This window comes from Monodon monoceros, unplaced genomic scaffold (genome assembly GCF_005190385.1).
Source record: "Monodon monoceros isolate NGI ecotype Baffin Bay Population unplaced genomic scaffold, NGI_Narwhal_1 Super_Scaffold_20, whole genome shotgun sequence".
NCBI lineage: Eukaryota > Metazoa > Chordata > Mammalia > Artiodactyla > Monodontidae > Monodon > Monodon monoceros.
In genome coordinates this window covers 2,197,973-2,221,309 of record NW_021703777.1, presented here as the reverse complement: position 1 = coordinate 2,221,309, position 23,337 = coordinate 2,197,973, and the positions used below count along the sequence as shown (strand labels likewise).

The 23,337-nt window shown below is 38.9% G+C and overlaps 1 protein-coding gene across 2 annotated transcripts in view; it reads left to right on the top strand.

The window, feature by feature from the left end:
* The window catches only part of GASK1B (golgi associated kinase 1B), a 41,680-nt gene extending 19,673 nt beyond the window's left edge, over nucleotides 1-22,007 (top strand). For both annotated transcript variants that reach the window (XM_029234544.1, XM_029234545.1), the window contains 3 exons: nucleotides 2,007-2,221; nucleotides 18,315-18,541; nucleotides 21,439-22,007. In XM_029234544.1, coding sequence (XP_029090377.1) covers nucleotides 2,007-2,221; nucleotides 18,315-18,541; nucleotides 21,439-21,646 — 650 coding nt within the window. In that variant the 3' untranslated portion in view covers nucleotides 21,647-22,007. The remainder of the gene's footprint in view (nucleotides 1-2,006; nucleotides 2,222-18,314; nucleotides 18,542-21,438) is intronic.
* The last annotated feature ends 1,330 nt before the right edge of the window (nucleotides 22,008-23,337 follow it).

Below are 23,337 nucleotides of genomic sequence, written 5' to 3'. Positions count from 1 at the left end.
TATCATGTCATCTTTTAGCTATACATTTTAATGTTATATTTCCTAAAATGAGTAGATTTACTCTTAATTACTTTTAAAATATGAAACAAATGTTTCTAAAGGGAAGGAAAAACATCACAGAAGTTAACTGTTTCAATTGTTTATGTGCATAATTTCCTCATTTCTCTGAGGGCCTTGTGTACTGAGGAAACTGGTGCTTTGTCTGTCTTGTGTATTGATTTGTGTTGTTGAACTTCAGTGTTTTTCAACTCCCTTTGAATACTTCCCAGCCCTGAGAATGCAAAGTGCTAGCTGTGTATCAGTTTGTTCCAAAGACACTGAGTGATAGAGCCTCTTGGTGTTGATATTTAGAAGTCTGAAGTGCCCATATCTTTGAAAACTGTGTTGTGTCTCTTACATGTATTTGGTTACACTGGTTTATGTGTGTCTCCCACTACATGATGGCCTGTTTTTACCTAGAATTTATTATTATTATTTTTTAAATTGGCATAGTATTTGGAGCATATACATTTAACATTATATTTATCTAATACCTAAGAAGATTATTGGGTCCCAGCAGCCCCAAATCATTTAGTACAGTAAAAGGAAGTAAAAAGGAGAGAGATAACAATTAAGTTCTTTATATATGGTTCATGTTTCTTTGTCTATTTTTCTTTCAATTGTACATCAGTGACTGTGGCCTATTTTCCACAATCTAAACGACTTGCTACTGGCCCTGGCCTAAATTGCAAGGCTAAAAGGAGAAAGATTTTTCTTTTGAACAAAACTGGAATGTAGGTGATTAGAATGAGTAAGTGAATGTTATTAATATTATTAAGGTCATTGTAACACCACATTCAGGAGCGGTTAGAGGAGTGACTGTCCTTGCATTAAAGACCAGAGATTAGAGCTCTACATGAAGGCAAATAAGCAAGGTGGGAAAATAAAAGTCTTTAACAAAAAACAGTTATAGATTGAGAACCTCTCAGGTCATTTGAAAGAGCTTTAAAAATCGCTGTGATGTGTCTTGACATTCCAGCCATAGTTTCAGAGGATTCGAATGCCCAGGCCTGTTAAGAATGAGTTAAATGGGATTTTTCAGACCTTTGTGACTTAGTCATTTTTTTTTTTCCCCAAGAGATCATTCTGATTTTTAAGTTACAAGCAAAGCTGCTCTTCATCATCTTTCAGTGACTTTATTTGACAGACATGGGAGCTTGAGAGGGATGCTTTGGCTTTAAGCTTACAGTGTCATTTAATGTACAGTTGACCAATGAAATTTCTAAACTATCAAGAATGAGACAAAAACATTCGAGTGACAGATTTCTTTTGAAAAAATATTCTATGCACAGGAAGTTGAAGAAATGACATTTGCTTAAATACACTTTGTGAGGTTTTATGTGAATAAATGACCCATTACCAGAAGTGCTGTTGTTTCTATCAGAAAAACAAACAAAAAAAAACCCTCTTGCTTCCTTTTTCTTTCTTTGGAGATTATAGTGACTGGTGCGAAACATACAATTTCACTTTTAAATTTGCAACTTCTAAAAATTCTTTTTCTTCCTGACATCATAATATGGCCTCAGAAAATCAGACGGTTGTTTTTACAAATAGAGAGCCACTCCACTCAGACACTGAATAGATAATTATAAATGTCTGGATTCTTTCTTTTTTCATGGTGACTGCTTTTAGATGTGGAATAAAACCACATTAACCAGAGGACGTAGTTATTGGTGGTTAGTGGCCTGTTCCTGCCACATCTATAAAGTATCTCGTTTAAAAAAACACTTTTCTTTCCTTGTCTAACGATAACTTTCCATCTTATAAGACTGCTATCAGGAAGCATCACTGAGGTATAAAAATAGTAAATATTCGGAAGGGAAAGTGATCATAAATGTCATCTAATCAAACTCTCACATGTGACAGATGAGAGTGTGAAGCTGTGAAAGACTGAATGACATCCAAGAGTACACACTGAGTCAGTAACATTCTAAAAGTGTTTTTTTTTGTGTTTTTGGATTCTATAGATGGCCGCCCATGTCCTTTCATTCTCTGGGACTCATCCTTGTCTCCAACGAGTAATGAGACCCACTCTTCTGTTAAGCTCACCTGGGGAACTTATCAACAGTTGCTGAAACAGAAGTGCTGGCAGAATGGCCGCGTACCCAAACCTGAATGGGGCTGTACCGAAATACATCACCACGAATGGTCCAAGATGGCTCTCTTTGATTTCTTGTTACAGGTAAGTTCAATCAAGTAAGTGGTTATCTGAGACTGACGCAGAGTTACAGAAGCCTGCCACTAAGGGGTTTCCTGTACCTTGGGGTTTTATGAAGCCAGAGTTTAAGTTCTATAAAAGCTGTATTTGGCAAGCCCGGTGTTCTATAAGGTTGTATTTGGCAAGCCTGGTACCACATCACGAGATGCTATATCTTTTTGGGAAATATTCAGAAATGTCCCTTGGCCCTCATATTAATTTCTGAATAAGTAATTCTTCAGTATTTTACTCATGGAATAGTCATACCCATCATAGATACAATCTACTGAGATAACCCATCAACAGCTCTTCAAGGTAGAGAGTCTTACCACACTTGGGAGGTAAGTAAACCAAAGTTTTTTGAGGTTAAGTAACTCACCCAAGTTCTCACAACTACTAAAATCTGGGACTTGAAATCCTGGGATCTGTTGACAGTAAAAGTGCCTTTTTATCTATTATTCCACACTGTTTCAGTGGTCACTTGGCCACATACCTTACAGCCACCATTTCCCCTGTTTTTTTTTCCAGTAATTCTTTGCAAATATGTCATTAAGATTAGACATTGGAGAATAATAAATATTGGCCATCTACATAACTGAGTGACTTGATGTTTTATAGGTTTTTTAATAACTCTTACCTCCTTGTGATGAAGATCTCATGACTCTCCCTACCCCCTCATTCCAATTACTGCCTTCCCCTTCTTCCACCTTAGAAAAACTGGTTTTCTGTTTTTGTATTGTTAATTAGTATATTTGTGGCAATTTAGGACTGCCTTTCTACAAAAACATGGGAAGAAAACCAGTTTAGTGAAGGTTGGGGTTTAGGAACTTTGAGAAGAAGAGATGATCTCTGGTGTCTGTGCCTCAGAGCCACCAGTGAGAACTGAGCCGAGAGCAGGCCACTTGGTTTGGCAAGGAGTCGCCAAATACTGATGAAAAGGGCAGATGTGAGACTCAGGCTGGGTTCCGTATATGTATAGGCTCATTATTCCATTTAATTAGCACACTATCTCTCTGAGGTACGTGCCTTCTTCCATTGCACAGGTAGGGAAACTAAGGCATAAAGAAGTTCCTGTCAAGAACTGTGAAGGGTCTGAGGTCTTACCCTGCTTGCAAGTTAACAAGTTAGCCAGCCATAGATGCTATAGCAGAAGACAAGAGCCTCCCAGGTCAGCGACAAATGACTTCATCACTCACGTTCCTCTGCCCTCAGGTCCCACTGGGGCGATGCGGAGTCGCCCCACTGAACGCTGCACCCAGTGGGGTTTTGTACCTTCTGAGGAAACCTGCAGTCTTATAAGAGGCTGCTGACACAACTGTCCAGCCTTTGCCCCAGAAGGAGACATTATCTTTATTATCCTGGTCAGGAGACAAATCTGTCTTCCACCCCAGAGGGAGACACCCTTTGTATCTTCCAAGGCTGTTTGCTATACTGACATCCTTGAGGAGATAGTGCAGAAGAAAACTTGATATAAGATGTGCAGGAATGCGATGGAGAGCTGTTTCTCAAGAGTTACCTCTCTTGTTTGGTGTTACTTAGCTAGTAAGTTCCCAAATAGAGATTTTAGCAAGTTTGGCTAACTGTATTTTTCATATTTTTAACTATTATTACATAACAACTACCAAGTTTTTCTTAGTTTAATGGAAGATGTTGGTATGATAACATGTAGTAGCAATACAGTGGAGAATGGAAGAAGATTGCTAGGGTGAAATAGCTAAGGGTATTCACTATGGGGAGTGGTCAGCAGAGATGCTGAAGGTCCTGAGGATGATGGCCGTGGTGGGGGTGGGGGATGGAGAGGAGATTCACGAACCTTGTGGTGAAGCCACGAGAAGGGATAGACCTTGAGGTTTGTAGCTGATGAACGGAAGAGCTAACCTATGATGATTAGATGGCAAACCCTGTTAGAAGTTGTCTCTGGTGACATTTGTTTTAATTTTGGAACCTTCAACTAAATCTCAACCTACCATCTGTCTTTATCGTTCTCCTTTCTGTTAAGGGAAGCTCCAACTATCATTCAACCAATGAAGATGTGTTTGTGCGACATCTGCTGTGCATTAAACCATAGAAAACCACCGCAGGGGCAGCGAAGTAGTATGAGATGGTTATCCCAATGCTGCGCGCCAAGTTTCATTTTTAAAACATTACTTAGGTAGGAAACTATACTGTATAAAACAAAAAGATAGATCCATGTAAGGATGGCTGGCCGAAAATAATATAAGTTCTTGCTGTTATGCAGTCAAAAGAAGAAGAACCTTTTGCCGTAAAATAGTGAAGGAGAAAGTTCCAGTGGGATCGTAGGCTGGGAATGATAAAGAGGTTGGGGAAACCATGAGAAAAAGAACATGGATTGGCAATGTTCCTATGATATTTAGTGCATCCTAAATACAGGCGTACCTCAGAGAGATTTTGGGTTTGGTGTCAGACCACTACAACAAAGCCAATGTCACAATAAAGTGAATCACACAGATTTTTAGGTCTCCCAGTGCATATAAAAATTATGTTTATAGTATATTATAATCTCGTAAGGGTGCAATAGAGGGAGGAGTCTTTCTCATCCCCCAAAATTCATGAGGATGAGACCTTTGCAAGGCTTTAACCTGGAACCGTCCAAGGTAAGACACCAAGACTGGAGTTCCCAGTTTTGGCTCTGGTTAAAGCACTGAATGTAAAAGTCAGAAGTTAGTCTGACTGTTAAGAGTTCATTTGGTCACTATTTACAAAAGTAGATCAAACTATATATACAAGGGTGGCATCTGTGAGAATGGATTTACATTTTTGACTCATCCAGAATTTATTTGTCCCAAAGTCACAGACAAAGGCTATTTTTCTCTAGATGTTGCAGTGTTTCACAATTCTACAAGTAATGTGCGAGAGTGTCTGCTTCCTTCTCTCTTACCAACTTTGGGAAGTGGAAAACTAATAAATGTTTTTGCTGATTTTATGGAGGATGATGGGGTCTTGTATATATTTCCGGGTCCTTCATTACAAGTGAGGTTGAGGATAACATATTTTCATACATTGATTATTTGTTTTTTCCTGTGAATTGCTTGTTCAAATCATTGATGTTTTTATTGCATTCCATAACTTTTTTCTTATTGATTTATAAAAACATTTTTATGTGATGAAAGTTAGCTATTATCCAACCCTAAACGTCTCGAATAATTTTTCTTACTTTGTTGTTTTTCTTTTGACTTTTTAAAATATTTATTTATTTTTGGCCGCATCGGGTCTTCATTGCTGCGCACGGGCTTTTTCTCTAGTTGCGGAGAGCGGGGGCTACTCTACGTTGCAGTGCGTGGGATTCTCATTGCAGTGGCTTCTGTTGTTGCAGAGCATGGGCTCTAGGTGCACGGGATTCAGTAGTTGTGGCATGCAGGCTCAGTAGTTGTGGCTCGTGGGCTCTAGAGTGCAGGCTCAGTAGTTATGGCACATGGGCTTAGTTGCTCCGCGGCATGTGGGATCTTCCCGGACCAGGGCTCAAACCCGTGTCCCCTGCATTGGCAGGTGGATTCTTAACTACTGCGCCACCAGGGAATTCCTCTTTTGACTTTTCTAATAGATTTTACTCCAGAGAAATTTTACATTTTTTGTAAGATCTTATTTTATTTATTTTTTGCTTCTTATATTTAGCATCATACAATGTTTATAGAGAGATGTTTATTGAAAATGTTTACTGAGCAAATAAATGAACAAGCTTAGGCCATTTTTCATGAGTACCATAATAAGTGGTTATTTTTTATACAATAATGCTTCTCATCAATTACACTGAAATTTTTATTTTAAAGTCAAATATATGCCTTATTTAAATGGTGTTTGGGAATATGTTGGATTATACTGGGTGGATTTTGTGAGCAGTCTTAGAAAAGTTATGCCTGAAGCAAACTGAAATCACTTGCTCTGATGCTATGGCAAGGGCAAGGGAATACAGAACACAGTTGTTAATTTTCTGTACACAACATTCTTTCTGTTTCACTCAGTTAAAAAATCTACATTCCCAAAGGCTATGGCATTTTACTGGGTCTGTTAAATATGATAGAGGCACAAGTAACCTTTTATTCTTGAAGCGTGGGTATCTGAACTGAGTGGATAAAAATTCTCCCCCATTAGGATGACAAAGGGTAGTATTCTAGAGAGCATTTGAGTTTCCAAGATTTGGTCAAATTCCTTTCAAAAGATTAAATAAAATAACAGAAGAAGATTTAGGAGGTATAAAACTTGCTTTTTGACCTCAGATATAGTCTGTTTAACAGTTAGAAACTGAGATTCTGGAACCAGTCTGCTAAGTTTGAATTCCAATTGCCAATAACTAATTTCTGAACATTGAGAAGCTATTTAACCTCTCTTTGCCTTGGTTTCCTCATCTGAACTTAATGCGACAGATACCACATTAGTGCTTTTGGACTCTTTAACATTATATGAAAGGCTATGTTTGGCTTCATAGGTGTTGTATTTAAATAATTTGCTTCACAACCATTTGTTCTATTTTTCCTATGAGCATATGTTAGTACTTTTCATTTTACTTTATAAACAAAACTAGGAATTATAAGCATACAGGATACTGCTTACAGGGTTCGATTAAATTCAACCAACTTGGACTGAGGGATTTCTGTGTTCTAGTAGATAATTCCCACCCAATCTGTGGGCCTCAGGTATCATTTCAGATCTTGTGTCTTGGCTCTCGAACCTGACACAATGTCATCTCCAGGCCTGGGAACTATTGTTATCTCATTTCTCAGTGTGATTCTTTCCCAGAAAAGATGGCCCCTTGGTTGACTCACACACCCAGCTCCATCTAGGAAGTTGGTAAAGTCTTCTCCTGCAGAAATTGACCCGTTAGATCATCCCTGCTACTAAGAAGTTAGGCCAACTCAAAACCTCGTGGAGATTAGGAAACCAGCACTATTTCAAAAGGCAAATAGTTTCACGTTTTATGGCCCTTACATGGAATGTACTTCTGCTGCTAAAAGTTCTCTACAAGAACATGACAGGATGGAGAAAGTAAATACAAAGGCCCTGACCTTTGTCAGTCTGTCTTTTGGGCTTCGAAATCTTTTCTCGGGTGGAGACCTTTTAGAGACCACATTCTCTCACTCCACAGAATTTAAGCTATTTATTTGATTTTTCAAGGATGCAACTTTGAAGATAAAGAGCTGCCACACCAACCCTAGTCCGTGACAGAGGTGTAGCTTACTGGCAACCTGGCCTCTACAGCAGGAGGGTATTTCTCTGGATCCTGGCCCACTTCCTGTTAAGGGTTCTCTGTGTCTCAAAGCATCTCCTTCCTGTGAAGAAGCACAGAGTTGCTCAGACATCTGCTTCCAACTTCAAAGCCTTTAGAATTTTATGTATCCTTTCCACCTACTGTCTAGCATTTATTCTCAGAGCTTTCTGGCATGGATTATGCTAAAGCCTCATTTGTGTAAAATGTGGGCGGGTTGACATAGGTCTTTGCTCTTGTATCTGTCGGAATCAAAGGAGAAATGTCTGGTCAAATACATTATATTCATAAACCTCATTGCCAAGTGACAACCAACTGAGCATTTCTGGGTCAATTCTAATGTAATTGTTAATCAAAGCACAGTCTATTTTCCTTAATTACAGGTCATCTTTGCTTATGTCAACCCTTGCCATGGAATTTTTAGGCTGTGCTGAAATTGATTAGTGCCTGGTCAGTACACATCAATCCTAAATCTTGTTGTATCCATAGCTGGGCTGGAGAGATCAGGGATTAGAGGAAGCCTGTGTAATTCCATAAATAATCTTTTGAGACTCAAAGATTGTTTAATGCACTGTTTGAGCTAGCTTTTGGGATTGGCTTTGCCACTGATCCTATACCATGGAAACACAGACAGTTTGAAACCATCCTTGACTCTGCTGTTTTCCGGGAAAACAGGAGGTCTAAGCGTTGAATCTAGATAAATCTGCCAGGAGGTAAATAAGGAAACCGTGGAAAAAGCAACCCAACAGTATTGCCATAGCAACAATGAGAGGATAAGCAACTATTTATCTGGCTCAATATATATATGTTTTGTATGTAATTATTTTTTTAAAGATTCAAGGTTTGTTTTGCCCAAGGAAGTAGACTCAGCGAGATTTAAGGGAGAGCTGGTCCATAAGGATTCTATTAGTGACAGGCTCTTTCCAACCATATTCAAAATGTTTATGGACACAGATAACTAAGAGACAAACGGGACTTTTCACATTTGTTACTGATTATGGTCACATTGAATGGGACTGTTTGGGGTGATGGCTTTTCTGTGGCCCTTTCAGGGGAGTCTGTGAGGCCACAAAACTCAGAGTTTTTGCTTTTTTCTTTTTTTTACAATATTTACAAAACTTGCAATCATGGGTGAATCTGTTGGTGCCTTGGGATGAATCGAAGCTGGCACCAGACTCTACCAAGAGTTGTTCTCCTTTCGTGGCCAATGGACTCATGTGAAAAGACCCATGGAATGAATGCCTGATGCACTTAAGAAAATCCTTGATGAAGCAATAAAAACTGTTAATGTTCTTAAGTCTCTACCTGTAAGTGTACATCTTTTTAATATTTTGGGTGAGCAAGTGGAAAGAGTATATAAAGCACTTCTATTGCTTCCCACAGTGCAGTGGTTGTCTTGAGGAAAACCACTTATACAATTGTTTGAATCAGGAGCTCAACTCATTGCTGTTTTTTCCTTTAACACCATTTTAACTTGCAAGAACAATTCCATTTCTCTTATTATTTTTTTAGAGATACAGCAATTTCTTGTAAAAATATGTTATGTTAACATGTAATGGGTGTATCAGTGTTATTTTTAAATGAGTTAATATGTAACTATTCAAGTTTTTTCAATTTTAATTTCTATATGATAAATAACCCACATAAAGGAGGATTTTGGGGGGCTTCAATACTTTTAAGAGTGCCAAAAGGTTCTGAAATAAAAAAGTTTGAGAACTATGGCTCTAGGGTAATTTTTCTGAAATAAACTCACTTTTGCCTGTATAGTCTCTGGTAACTTCAGCGTTATGACATTTCTGTAATTCTAAGATTCTTTGATTTTGATTTTAACACTCTGAGCTTTTTACAAGATACTGGATCAGGAAAACGTGGAGGTCTGGCCTGATTAGAGAGAGGTATCTTAGTAGTTAGCTATCTGCATTAGACAGATTTCAGTAGGAACTGGCGTTCATTCCTTCATTTTTTCCAACAGACATTTATTGAGTATTTGCATTGTGCAAATCGTGGTGTTGGTTGATGTGGAGGATACACAGTGAATCATACTTAGAGGCATTCGATTGGAATCTCTGTGAAAGCAGGAATCTTGTCTTCTCCATGTTGGGAGGCAGTGTGGAAAAGGTGGAAGTTGGTAGAAATCCACATCATTCTCTAGCTGTGTCTCCTTGGGCAGGTTACTTAGCCTCTCTGAGCCTTTTCTTTATTTGTAATGTGATACCTAACCTTTTGGTTTATTCTGATAATTAGTAACTGCATGATATAAAATGCTTTTGCAGTATCCTGGGATTTCATATCTAAACTACATAAACGGCTTTACTTTATAGCTATTTGCCAACCCAGGGAGCATAGAAACAAATACATTTTCAAACAGGAAATTCTATACATGTGTGTAAAAATAATCTTTGTTTTTAAAGTCTAATTTAGTAAAGCAGAATTTATTTATTTTCTCTTTTTTTCCCTTCTAGTTTTATTGAGGTATAATTGACAAATATAATGCATATACTTAAAGTGTACAATGGGGTGATTTGATTTACATATATGTTGTGAAATCTTTACGCAGTCAAGCTAATTAACACCTCCGTCACCTCACAAAGTTACCGTGTGTGTGTGTGTGTGTGTGTGTGTGTGTGTGGTGAGAATGTGTAAGATCTACTCTGTTAGCAAATTTCAAGTGTACAATACAGTATTATTAAATACAGTCTGATCCTCAGAACTTATTCATCTTCTAACTGAAAGTTTGTTCTCCTTGACCAGCATCTTCCATCTTCCCGACTCCCCAGCTCCTGGCAATCTCCATTCTACTCTCAAGCAGCATTTATTTTTAAAGAACCAGAAAATAATCAGTCTATCTTTCTTATAAAGAGAGCTGATTTCCATAAAAAATAAGTTTCAATAACTTTGGGGTATGTTACATTAGGTTGTGTTAATCATTGTTAAAGAAAAACTATTCCATGGTGCTTGTTAAAGATGGTAAATCAGCCTTTGTTCAGGATCATCGAAATAGGTGTAGGGATCACTGCAGTGGGATTTTACAGTGGGGAGAGAGATGGGGCTGAACTCAGAATACAGCAGTGCAGGTGGGAACGTATAGCTGGGGGGGGTGGACCGAGTAGGGGTCATGGGGTGAAAAATGGCTAAGAGCAAACATCCGGGGGAAGGGGAGTTCCAGGTAAAGTGACCTAACCAGATTCTTGCTAAAGACAGGTGCTCAGACATCACCTTTGGGATGGTAGAAGCTGAGGACCCAGGTTAGGTATTGAGCGTGATCAGGTAGCTGTAAGGGTGAGGGCTCCTGGTTAAACTGACTTTGCAGGGTTCTTGCTAAAACTTGATTTTATAAGGAAGGGCGTGAAAAGCCTCGGAGAAAGTCCAGGAGCCTGACTTTGGACAAGCACAGAATCTTTGTCAGCAAAATCAGCATTGTGTTTTACTATAGTCATTTAGTTTATCTTTACTCATTTTTGTCACTATCCTTATAATAAAATACTACATAATAGAGGAAAATAAAACAGAAATTCCATAAGAATGCTAAAAATGAATACACATCGAGTCACGCAAGGGGAAAGCTTTGAATGAACTGTTCCCTGAGATGTAAATGTGCATCATTTAAAAATTATTGGCAACCCTGTTTAATGTTAAATCATTCAAAATGCTGTTTCATTTCATTGAAAGTATTTTTAAGAAAGTGTACTTATATTAAGGTTATTTTATTGCTGTTTTAAATATTTGCTTCATATAAATCCATTCTATAAATCAGAATTCCATAAAATATTTACTGTTTTTCTTAGTCAAGTGCTCTTTGTAAATCTTTACAGGAAGGTGGGTGTGCCTTTGACAGGCTATTTTCACGCAGCTCTGCTTGTGTAAATTACAGAACGTGAATTTTCTTTCTCTAAAAATAGATTGTCACTTGCCTGGTGACAAGTGACTCTTTCCAGAGTCTTTCTGTGGCAGAATGATGTTTGACTTCTGGTATTTATTCAGAGGTACGTGAATTCAAATACTGCATCTGTAGAAATAGATCCAAATGTATTGTAGCATTAAAAAGTTTTACTTATATAGAAAAAAACACTGTTACTCTTTACTTATGATTCGGTAATGGGACAGAAACTGGAGAGTCTGCATGGAATTGGTATACACTTGGATAGTTATTTTTAAGTGTGGAATTCTGGAGGATAGGCGGTGTAGAGCCATGACTGCTGTTTACAGAGGCCGAGGCACAGGGGAACCGATGCCCATAGTTAGATATATGTACCGCAAACGATTTTTATTTTTCTCACCGTTCACCAGCTACTCTGCTGGTCACATTTGCATGCATACTCATCTAACAGGCTAGCTGCTGCCATGGTAGCACAGAAGAAAAATGAAACCTATTATTTCATGAGATGAGAGTTCCCTAGCTATACAGGTGCAGACTGGTGAGAAGGATGCTTTTACTTTTGCTTTGTTGAGCTCCCAAGGTATGGGCCTACGTCTGTGATCACAAGTACCATAGGGGCCAGGGTGCTTGTCTGAGGTCGCTCTTCTCTGTGATCTAGTAGAGATCCACACACCACTAGACCACAGGGATCCAAATCTGGTTCCACTGATAACATGGCAACAGTGCGTTGATTGACATCAAGACAAATCCAAGTACGAGGATTTTCCAACGTGAGTTATTAGCTGGCAAGTAAGTAAGTCCATATGCTTGTGTTTCTCTTCCTAGGGTGGGGCTGACAATTCTCACTGTTTTTTTGCCTTTTTGAGATAGAATATGTACTGAAAGTTTTCTCTCCGTGCATTTTCTAAAAACAAATGAGGTGTCAAGTGAGACCACTGGAATTCAAAGGAATCTTCCAGAAAACTGCAAATGACAATGCTATTGTTATTTCTGTCACATGTGCGTGTTGTTTTTCAAATGCCTCTTGCATGCAGGGTGTTCCATGGACTCCCCGTGGGCTGTGAGACTCCGTGGTCCACAGTTAGTGAAACTGAACCACGTAAAGACGCCAACCAGAAGCAAACGAGGAGGACAGGCAGCCCTGTTCTTTGCTCCCTGCCCATCTTTCCCACTCCATCCACTGGATGCTGTTCTAAAAAGACCCACGTCTTACTCTGCCGGAATCATTTTGTTTATTTGAGTCTTCCCAAAGAAGACAATGTTTTGGAGGAGCTTTGTAAATAGCCAAATGCAAAGTGGACGCTCTCGGGAGAATTCTGTCAATGGTACACGTATGTCAAGTGCCTGCTCTGTACCAAGCGTCGGATGAGTTACTACAGTGAATTGTTCAATTCCACTCATTACATGTTTTATTGTGTAATTTCAACTTTCTTTATAAAACGCAGTTTTCTTTGTAAAGGGGCAGTTTTAATGTTTTAAATTTTATTTACATTTTTACATTTTCTTTATTTTTTATTTGAAGTATAGTTGATTTGCAATGACTCAGGTATACAACAAAGTGATTCAGTATTTTTTTTTAACATCTTTATTGGAGTGTAATTGCTTTACAATGGTGTGTTAGTTTCTGCTTTACAACAAAGTGAATCAGTTATACATATACATCTGTTCCCATATCTCTTCCCTCTTGCATCTCCCTCCCACCCTCCCTATCCCACCCCTCTAGGTGGTCACAAAGCACCGAGCTGATCTCCCTGTGCTATGCGGCTGCTTCCCACTAGCTATCTATTTTACGTTTGGTAGTGTATATATGTCCATGCCACTCTCTCACTTTGTCACAGCTTACCCTTCCCCCTCCCCATATCCGCAAGTCCATTCTCTAGTAGGGCTGTGTCTTTAGTCCTGTCTTACCCCTAGGTTCTTCAGTTTTACATATATATGTTCTTTTTCAGGTTCTTTTCCCATTTAGGTTATTACAAAATATTGAGTATAGATCCTGGTGCTCTACGATAGGTTCTTGTTGTTTATCTATTTTATACATAATATACATAATAACATAATATATTTTAATCCCAAATTCCCAATGTATCCCTCCCTTCCTTTCCCCTTTGGTAACCATAAGATTGTCCTCTGTGTCTGTGAGTCTGTTTCTGTTTTGTAAATAAGTTCATTTGTATCGTTTTTTTTAGATTCCACATATAAGTGGCATCATTTGATATTTGTTTTTCTCTGTCTTACTTCGCTTAATACGATAATCTCTATTTTATCATCTTTTAACAAAGCAACAGGCCACATGGAATATGGGGCCCGGGGAGAGAAAAGGCAAAACCACTAGGTTTTTCATGGCAGACCATTTGAGAAGCATTGGTCTAACGTACCCTCAGGTTCTCTAAAGATGCCTTTGGATTTGCTACCTTCACGCCTTTGCATGTTTTTTAGCTAATACTGTCTGTCTTTTAAAACCCAACTATAATATCCTCTCCTTCATGAATTTTCCCTGAACTCTTGCACTGAAGTTCTTTGTGTTTCTGCTGAAACCTGTGACCAGTACTTAGTGCAAGTAGGGTCAGTTAACATTCTGCACAAACGTACTCATGTCTCTGCAGCACCATGTTGGAGGATGCCCCTGAGAAACACAGGGTGATGGACATCTGGGTTGGAAGCCTGACTTTTGTCATGTGTCAGCTGAGGGACCTTGAGTCAGTCCTCATTCATCAAATGGGACTCTTGTTAGCACTTAGCTCTTAGGGTTGCTATGAGGATCAAATAATCCACGTAAAGAATTAAGTGGACAATTTCTGGCGCATACCAAACACTCAGTAAATGACTGCTATTATGTTTTTCATTATTAATATTAGCAGCATGTTTAGAATATTTTTATTGCCTTTGTTCAGGCAATAAAATTAATCATTTAATTGCTTTGCTTTGAGGAAAAAGAGATAAGAAGACACTCCCACAGATCCACTTTTTGAAGACACAGGTAGAAAGGGTGGGGTGCAGAAGTATGGAGAGTGATTGGATTTCTGCAGGTTTCTACTGGGCCTTAGAGAGCTAGTCAGGGCAGCTGAGACATCCTGGTTTGGGCTCTGTGCACATAACTTGAGTCACTCTTATGATACTTTTTCTTACAGACAAAACTCACACTACCAAAAGGAAAATGGGATTAAAAAAAGAAACTTGAGAAGAAGGCAAGATATCTAAAAATATCCCCAACAACAAAATATTTGGCAGGAACACCTGAATTTTCTGAGTATAATTTTAGTTAGGTAAACATTGAAAAGATATATTTTCCTAAAAGAGGAAAGAGTCATTTTATAGAAACTCATCATTGGCAGGAATCTTCATGTTCGGAAGATCAATTTTGCAAAAGATTTTCCTTGTTTTAAAGAGTAAGAAGATGTGAATTTGAACAAGTTGCAATAACAGTGATCAACACCTAACTGCTTAACTGACAAGATTTACCCTCAAACAGGCTTCTCTGTAGGACTATTATCTAAGAACATAGACATGTAGATGGTAACTATGGTGCCTGATCATGCGACACTTAAATGAAATGATTGTTTTAATGTGTGGACTAAACAAGTACATATATTAAAACCATATTTATGGATATATAGATGTCTAGGATGTGCTTTATTGGGCCTTAAAAAGTGGGTAAACTCTGCTCAGTGTAAGTGGAAATATATTCAATATATAACTAAATTAAACGCCAAGCAAAACGGTGCTGAATTTAAGGGAGTGGATTATGGTTTTGTGGTCAAATTATTTTGGGTATATTGAATGTCAATTTGAAAGGGAGACTATAAACAGAATTCTGGGAAGAGCTAGGAACAAGATTTAAGAGCTGCTTAAGCCCTTGCTAGACAAGGTTATTAATACAAAGACATAATTTACTATAGTTGGATGCTAAGAAAAACAAAGTAAAACTCAGAGTATTTAAAGCCTTGCAATCTGATTCTCTATCTGTAGGTGTACACGCACACACGCCACACACACTCAACATGTGTTAACATACCCACCAGGTACATGCATAGATCTGAAAAAAAGGAACGATAAACATTTTTGGAAGAGAAGTTAAGCTGAACGCACACACCCAGTTTCAATAACAAGGTCTGTGAGACTTGAAGAGCACAACAGTCTGACAGGGAAGTGGTGAAATCATCACAGACTGTTGAGTGATTCAAAATGAGATCAGACAAAACACTTTAAAAGTGCGCTGTTCGAAACAGTCCAATGTTAGAAGGTAGTAAAAAGGTGCCCTAAGTCGGTCTGTCCCACTTCTAACTTTTAATGCTTTCTTTTAGCTTAAAAATAGAAAAGTGTAATATTTACAGGAGCACTAAAAGTTAGGCCTGAACATTAAAGTGCTTGTTATTTAGCAATAGCATATATGATACTCGTGTCCTTGTTGTAGAAACAACAGAAATATTGCTATATGTCTTGGTCTTTTCCCGCTACTAGAAATCAAAAATGAAGAAAGAGCTTAGGGTTCAGAGCACCATTTAAGAACTGGCTGGTAGATCTGTCGTTAAAATTTAAGTTCTAAACACACATATCCAACACAACACGCCTTGATTTTGTAGCCAAAATGAAAGAGGATTAAGTTTTTCCCCCTGTATATAATGTCATTATAATTGGATAAAAACATATGAAGATGATGGGAAAAGGATTCTTTGAGAATTATTAGCTAATGTATATAAAAAAGAGACATTGGAAAGTGACTGGCAATATAATTTTATAGACAAGCCCTCAAAAATAGTCAGCCCACTCTCAAAAATCCTCTCGAGTCCAATAAGCAAATTTTAAAACCCCACCCCCAAAGGGGGGACATCGGGTGAGAAGCATTCTCTAGAAGAGTTAATTTTACCTTCTCCCTGACCCCCCAATGGTAACTCAAAAACTGGTGAGCATATACAATCTCTCTGTATCATTTGGTTTCTCTTATAGTCAAAGGCAGTCAGGGTGCGACATAAAATAAATCAAATTGAGAAGAAAGGGCTCAGTACATTTTTCTAATAGTTTCCAACTTATGCTTTTTTTCATTTAACCTGCAGTCCTGTGGTTGGGCATTCTTGCCCACCTTTGGGAAACTTTGAACCAGCCCCGGGAACTCACCATGCCCTGGAGTCAGCCGATGTGACGTTTTTGGATAAACCACTGGTTAGGTTCATGACCCTACGGATCGGCTGCCTGGAGCCAGTTCTGCCAGAGCCCTCCCTGATCTGTAGACTGTTTCTCGACCAGCACTGTACCCTCCGAACTGTCCAAGTGCTTGTGGTTCATGGGCCACCCCATCCCATGTAACTGCTTTTATACAAACCTCATAGAAAATTGGCCTATGCTAACTTCTCTTATAATTCCTGCTTCCCAAAGTGTGCTATTTGATACCAAGTCTACTTATCTGCAGAAAACAGAGAGGAGGGTCCTTTGTCCAGTTCTCAAAGTTCGCTGTGGTAGTGAGACAAGATTAAACCACTTCATTTTCCTCAGGAAGTAGTGCTGGTGGAGGGGTGCTGGCCATGCGTGGCATTTGCCTTGGTGCCTGGCCCACTGCTAGAGGGTAGAAGATGTTACATAAACATCTGTTGCGTGAATGAATGAAGAGTTGTTTCAAAGTGGGCTCAATTTTGGTACTACTCTTTCTGCATCCGTTCCTTAGCAAGTGGCCACAGCCCCACAGGATCTGCAAAAACCCAGGAAGAAGAGAAAGGATGGGAGTTTAGTGACAAAAGAATAAAAATGACACTCTGTGTTGAGCCATCTTTTGAATTTTGAGCGTATGTACAATCTTCGACTAGCCTTAAACTCTTCAACGTGACGTATTGGGGGAAAATCGTGGCATTTTGAAGACAAACACAACTGTGTCTGAATCTTAAATTTGCTACTTACTAATATTTAAGTAGCAGAGCAGATTATTTAAACTCTCTGAGGCTCAGTTTTCCTTCACTGAAATGGAGAAATTACCTTTTGCCTTGGAAGCTTTTTCTGAGGTAAATCACTTCATATAGTGTGTGCGTTGTGTCTCAACAATAGTAATGACAGTTTTCTTTTTTTTTGAGTATCTTCTAGATGCCTGGGTCAGGGCTGGTGTGTATCCAGACACTCTCATTAATCTTCCCACTAAATGCGCAAGGTGAATAGTTTCATTCCCATTATGCAGATAATGAAACTGACAGTCAGTAACGTAAAGGGATCTATACAAGGTCGCGGGGCTGAAAAGTGTGAGAGAAGAGACTTGAGTTTAAATTTATCTAACTCCGAGCCTAGGCTTTTCTTTAACCTGACTAATAAATATTATTTCTTCCCTTGCCCCAAAGAAATGGAAGTAACCCAATTCTCCCTTTCCTAGTTAATCTGCTTGCCCTCTTCTAAAGGGTAGGAGCCCTATTACCCACAATAAACACCAATAGGCCCAACTGTTCTGCTCACTCTGCTTACTTATTTAAAATCTAACTCTGGGCTCCATACGTAGAGTGTTCTTGGCTATCATTACTGGATCGCGCATCTTTTCAATAGATTTCTTCTCTGTTATTTCGCGTTAGACACTGCAATGCTGAAATCCAGAGAGGTTAGGGGATGCAGTAAACTTTTTAGAGCCTCTGAGATCACTCAGGTTTTCTGGATGTGTCGAAGTACAATGGTTTCTATCTTCTGTCCCGAGTAGCATCAGAGCAGAGATTCTTCTGGCCACGCGTCGGTGTATGATGTCAGTGGGAACTCTGAATATTAAGGGTGGAGATGCTTAGCTTGGATGACCTGCCTTTGGAGCTGTTAGCAGATCTGGCAATGCTTAGACCCATCGCTGAGTCAGAAGGATATGAACCTTGGACTTTAAGTGTTGCCTTTAATTAAATGAGCCTGGCTCCAATTAGATTCTGGCAAGTCAGCTATTTAGAAAGCGCTCATTCTTTGGAAATCTTCTGACTCTCCCAAGTTTTGTTTTTACTCAGCATCTCAGAATTGTTTTTGTTTTCCCTTTTAAGATTTATAATCGCTTGGATATAAACTGCTGTGGGTTCCGACCTCGGAAGGAAGATGCCTGTGTACAGAGTGGACGGAGGCCGAAGTGCGACAACCAGGATGCTGTGGTTCTAGCCCACATTGTCCAGCGAAAGCAGGACCCAAGGCACTTGGTCTTTATAGACAACAAAGGTTTCTTTGACAGAAGCGAAGATAACTTGAACTTCAAACTGTTAGAAGGCATCAAAGAGTAAGTTTCTTGAGGTAGTAACATCTGCAGGACATTACATTTCTCTTGAATAAGTAGCAAGGTCTGGAGAAGACTCACATCCTGTGTCTGATCAATTTAGCCCTTAAAGAGAATCTGGGAATGGAAGCCCAGAGAAGGGAACCAAACCCAAGGGGAACAGAATAAGGGTGCCGCCAGGTTTTACCATCACTGACCCGTGCAACCTACAAAGGTCCTACTGAGTTTCACCTCCATCATGTGGCTTGACCCTCACTGTGAAAATTCATGTGGGTGAGGTTGGAGTCATGTGGAGGTCTGTGGAATAGGAAGCAGCACAGCAGGGGTGAGCAGGTGACAGGGGCTCCATTACCAGGGCACAGGACCGGAGAACTAACAGACGAGCTGATATTGACAAGGCAGGATGTCCAAAGGCAGAATAAACTCAGTGACTTTGATCAGCGCATGGGAAGTCAGAGCCAGTCGGCTGAGTAGGACATGGTAGCCAAAGACAATGGCTGTTTAATTCAAGTAGGAGGGTCTCGGAGCATTTGAAAATCCTTCCACAGACATAGATTATGGGGAAAAGTATCTTGAGCTTACACTCAAGAAGTATTTGGAAATATAGGAAACGAAGACACTCCATAGTGGCAGGAACCTCACTGCAGAGTCTGAGCTATTCGCCCCCAACCATGGAGGTTGAGGCTACATTTCAGTGCTTCCCCCCAAAAAGCACACTTCATAGTCTTTGTACCTTAGTGAGAAATCAGGGTCACTAAGAAACTGGGGTGTGTGTCTGAACTTGAAGATAGAAGGGTGCTTCAGTGAAACAGCCAACCGGCCTTTTGTGAAACTGAGTGACTGCTGGGGACACAAGAGCGAGCCTAAAAGAAGCCAGGTCTTCCACGTCCAAGTCCAGTAATTTTTCTGCAGTGACTCTTGGTGTTTCTGCTGTTCCTATTTCTCTTGTTAATAAAACTCTGAAGCATATTTCAACAATTCTTCCTAGCTCCATGAATTAGGTAATGTGGATTTTATGGTCTTTTGACACTAGAGACAATGAGAGTTTCAGGAACCCCACTTTCATGAGTTTTTGTTGTGTCTTTCCCTGTTAATATTCATTCTTCACATCTCTTTATGGAGTGGATTCTCTTAGATTCTCTCTCCTAAGTGTCTAAGTTCAGGAAATTTTATGTGTAGGAAAATTTACACACTAGAGACATCACTTACTGATTTGGTATTATGGGGTCTTCTTTAAATCCCTGCATTTCCTCTTAGAATTAAGTGTATGCCTGGAGAATCCATCTATCCTATACATTCATAAAAATATGAATAACCTTTTATTTATGCTTTCAAAGAGGATTTAACCTTAAATGCATTATGAGGAGTAATGAGTTTAAAGTTAAATCTTCTTTGAATATGTAATTTACCCATTCAACAGCAAAAATGAAGACTTTGCTAAGCCAGATTTATGCATAGAATATTTCTATTAATCAGTGTAATGCAAAGTCAGGTAATTTTTTTGATTTTCCTTTATGAAAAGGATTAGTCGCTAAAGAGATCCGTGGTTTTAGCAGTTTCATCTCGTACATTCTGCCACAGCTAAATTAGTTCAAGGGCCATAGAATTTATAAATCGTGGATTATTAGTACTTCATAGAGCACAAATTCTTACTTAATTAGTACTCTGGTCACTAAATTATATAGGACATGTCTTCAGGGAGCTCCGAGCATCTAATTAGCATCCTTTAAGCACGTCCACCTCTGTGGCCTTTGGTCTCTCTGCAGCATCAGAAATGCTGGGGCGCGTGGATTGCTGTATTCATGCTCCCTCAGTGCTATCCCCAGCTTGCTCCACTGACTTTTGGAGAAGGTGCTTAGAGGCCTGAAACTCCTGGCAGACTGTACTCTTGAAACAAGTATATGTTCTGTTTTAGTTTTTATATGTTCTGTTTTAGCTTTTAAGGAACAACTAAGTTTACTATTACACCCCAAAATTTGTACTGTGCTTTCATCAGAATTTTAATGAAAGCTTGGAGAGAGGCCAAATTGGAGATTCAGCAAAACATTGCAGGTAATTTTGAACCAGAAATTTTACTAAGTCCTTCAGATAATGTATATGCTAGACCCCTGGCTTTATTCTTCCTAAATGAAGAGCGGAAATCACAATGCACTCTCTTTAGGTAATTCAGCAAGGATCCTTCTAAATTGACCTCAGGTTTTCCAGAGAGATGCTTCATTGTGGAATGCCCTGGGTCTCAAACTTGAGTTTTGCTAAATTTATTTGAAAACAATTTAGTATTCCGGTTTAATAGAATGTTCCCAGATTCTTAGAAATCCTGAAGTATTATCTGAACCAAAGGCAGTTCTTTATTTAATTGGGCATTTTGGAATGATTTCTTTCTTTTTACTACATACATTTTGGATTATTTCTCATTAAGTTCAGTCATGCATCTTCTCCTCTAGAAGAGTACTCTACTGAAATTGTCAGCATTTTTCTTCTCATATTTCCTTGCATAAAACCCCATGTTGACACTTACAAGGTTACAATTCTACTTGACTGATTAAAGTGGTTGCTATGGGTGCAATGGAGCTTAAGATTGAGGAAAGTATTTTTCCAGGTTATCAGAATCCATTCTCATTCCATGCCTCTCTTTGCCTACATATTATAACCTTAAGTTAGACATTGGTATTTATGTCAAGTTCTCAATGATATAGAAAATTCAGTTCCCTTGAAACCTATTCTTCTAGTATGTAATTATTAACAGATGTGTCAGCTTGACAGTGACAAAAAACGTTTTGATTCTCAAGGTATTATCTGATAGTGTGATTTCTGCCAGATTAATGAAGGGCAGAGCCATTGGGTAAGGCATAATATTTCCAAGCAATTACGAAGAATGAAATATCATTTTCTCTTTTTAGGTTTCCTGAATCTGCAGTTTCTGTTTTGAAGAGCCAGCACTTACGGCAGAAACTCCTTCAGTCTCTGTTTCTTGATAAAGTTTACTGGGAGAGTCAGGGAGGTAGACAAGGAATTGAGAAGCTTATCGATGTAGTTGAACAGAGAGCCAAAGTCCTGCTCACCTACATCACTGCACATGGGGCCAAAGTGTTACCTATGAATGAGTAGCAAAAGGTCTTGTGGCTAGAGTTCTACATATATTTATGCATTTTTGTTTTGGGGTCAAGTACACAAACCTCAAGTCCTTTTAGGGATGAGGCAGTAGCGACGAATACACAAAATAAATGAATTTAATCAAGTATATATGATGAGCCTGAACACTATAAGCAGACTCTAAAAGCTTTTACAATTATACTGCTACAAAAGGTGTACATTTTCCTTCAACACCATGACCTGTGAGTCGCAACATCTGAGCACAGAGTGGTTGCAATTATTATCCCAGCTAGTCGTGTTAAAATATCTGTCGTGTCGGTTAGTGTGAATCAGACGTAGTGACTCCTTTAATAATTTGCTGCTCTGATGGGAACGGTTCTGGGTGTCCTTCTGTTGCTAAGTGTTAGAACATAGAGCAGTCTCAACACTATGCACAGGCAACTCTATGTTGGAGATTGGAGGCGTACGATCTGCAGAAACCTCAGAGCTTACAGTAATTCTTAGGAGAAATGGTGGTTTATTTGTAAAACCCCCAGTGTATATTCTATTGTACCTATAAATGATCAGCCAGCTCTGTGATCCTGAGCTCAAGAATCGCATTTTCCATTCCTTTTTAGAAAGGTATTTGTTGCCAGTATAGAAACCATCCATATCCGAAGATTTATACGTTAAGTAGTTTTGCTCTCTCAGTTTCGCTCCAACTTACGTCTAGTGGCTTAGATGTTCAGCAGTTATAAGGTATTTACACGTGTGAAACTATACTTATAGAGTATCTTTTTGTTAAGTGGATGCTCTTTTTTACACTTTTTGTCATCTTTACCGAGGATATGCTATAATTTCTGTATATTTCATTAATAACAGTGGGTTTCTTCTAATTTGTTCTGTGTAATTATATTTAAGCTGAATTAATTGATATTGTCCAGATATTGACCATAGGACCGGATACTGAATGCGTTTAAATATATTGTTTGGCTTATTCTAATATGAAAAATATGAACAACATCAATTAAAACCCAACGCTGATCAATTCTCCTCAATGAAAGCACATGACTAGAACTGAAACAGCCAAAATTATTTAGGCTCAAATAATTCTCTCCAAACTCTACCAACTTTTTAATGAGGTAGAAGGACGTGAACACATAGTATTCCTGTGTTGAGTCCTCATGTCCTTGAAGGTGTCCACATAATGGTGTTTGATAGATGGTCACATACAGATTTCAAATCCTGAACAAATCATTATTACCCTCCCCCCATCCCTTATTAAGAAGCTACTCTACTGACTTCTCCTTTCAGTTTAAAAATACAATTTAAGAATGTTTATAATGCATTCTATCCTCTGTTTTCTCAGTTCTGCGTGTTATTCCTAAAGTGCACCCCATTTTCTGTGTTCTGATCGAGGGTCACTCAATATCACTGTAAATTAGAACTACTGAAGACATTTTGATAAAGGCTAATATATCTATAGATTATAATTTACACCAATGAATGGGGCAGAATGTCAAAATAGCATGTTGAACACAAGAGAAGACAGACCAAGGGAAAAGGAATCATTCAATCATCTAATTATAACTTTTCTAGGGTCGCATTCAAGCCCTATTCTCAGCACCTTCCCTTGCTGGCTGACCGTTGGAGAGCTGGTCTTCAGACGATCTTCTCTTCAGTGTCCCCTCTGTAGCCCTGAGCGCCTCCCCTGGTCCTACACATTC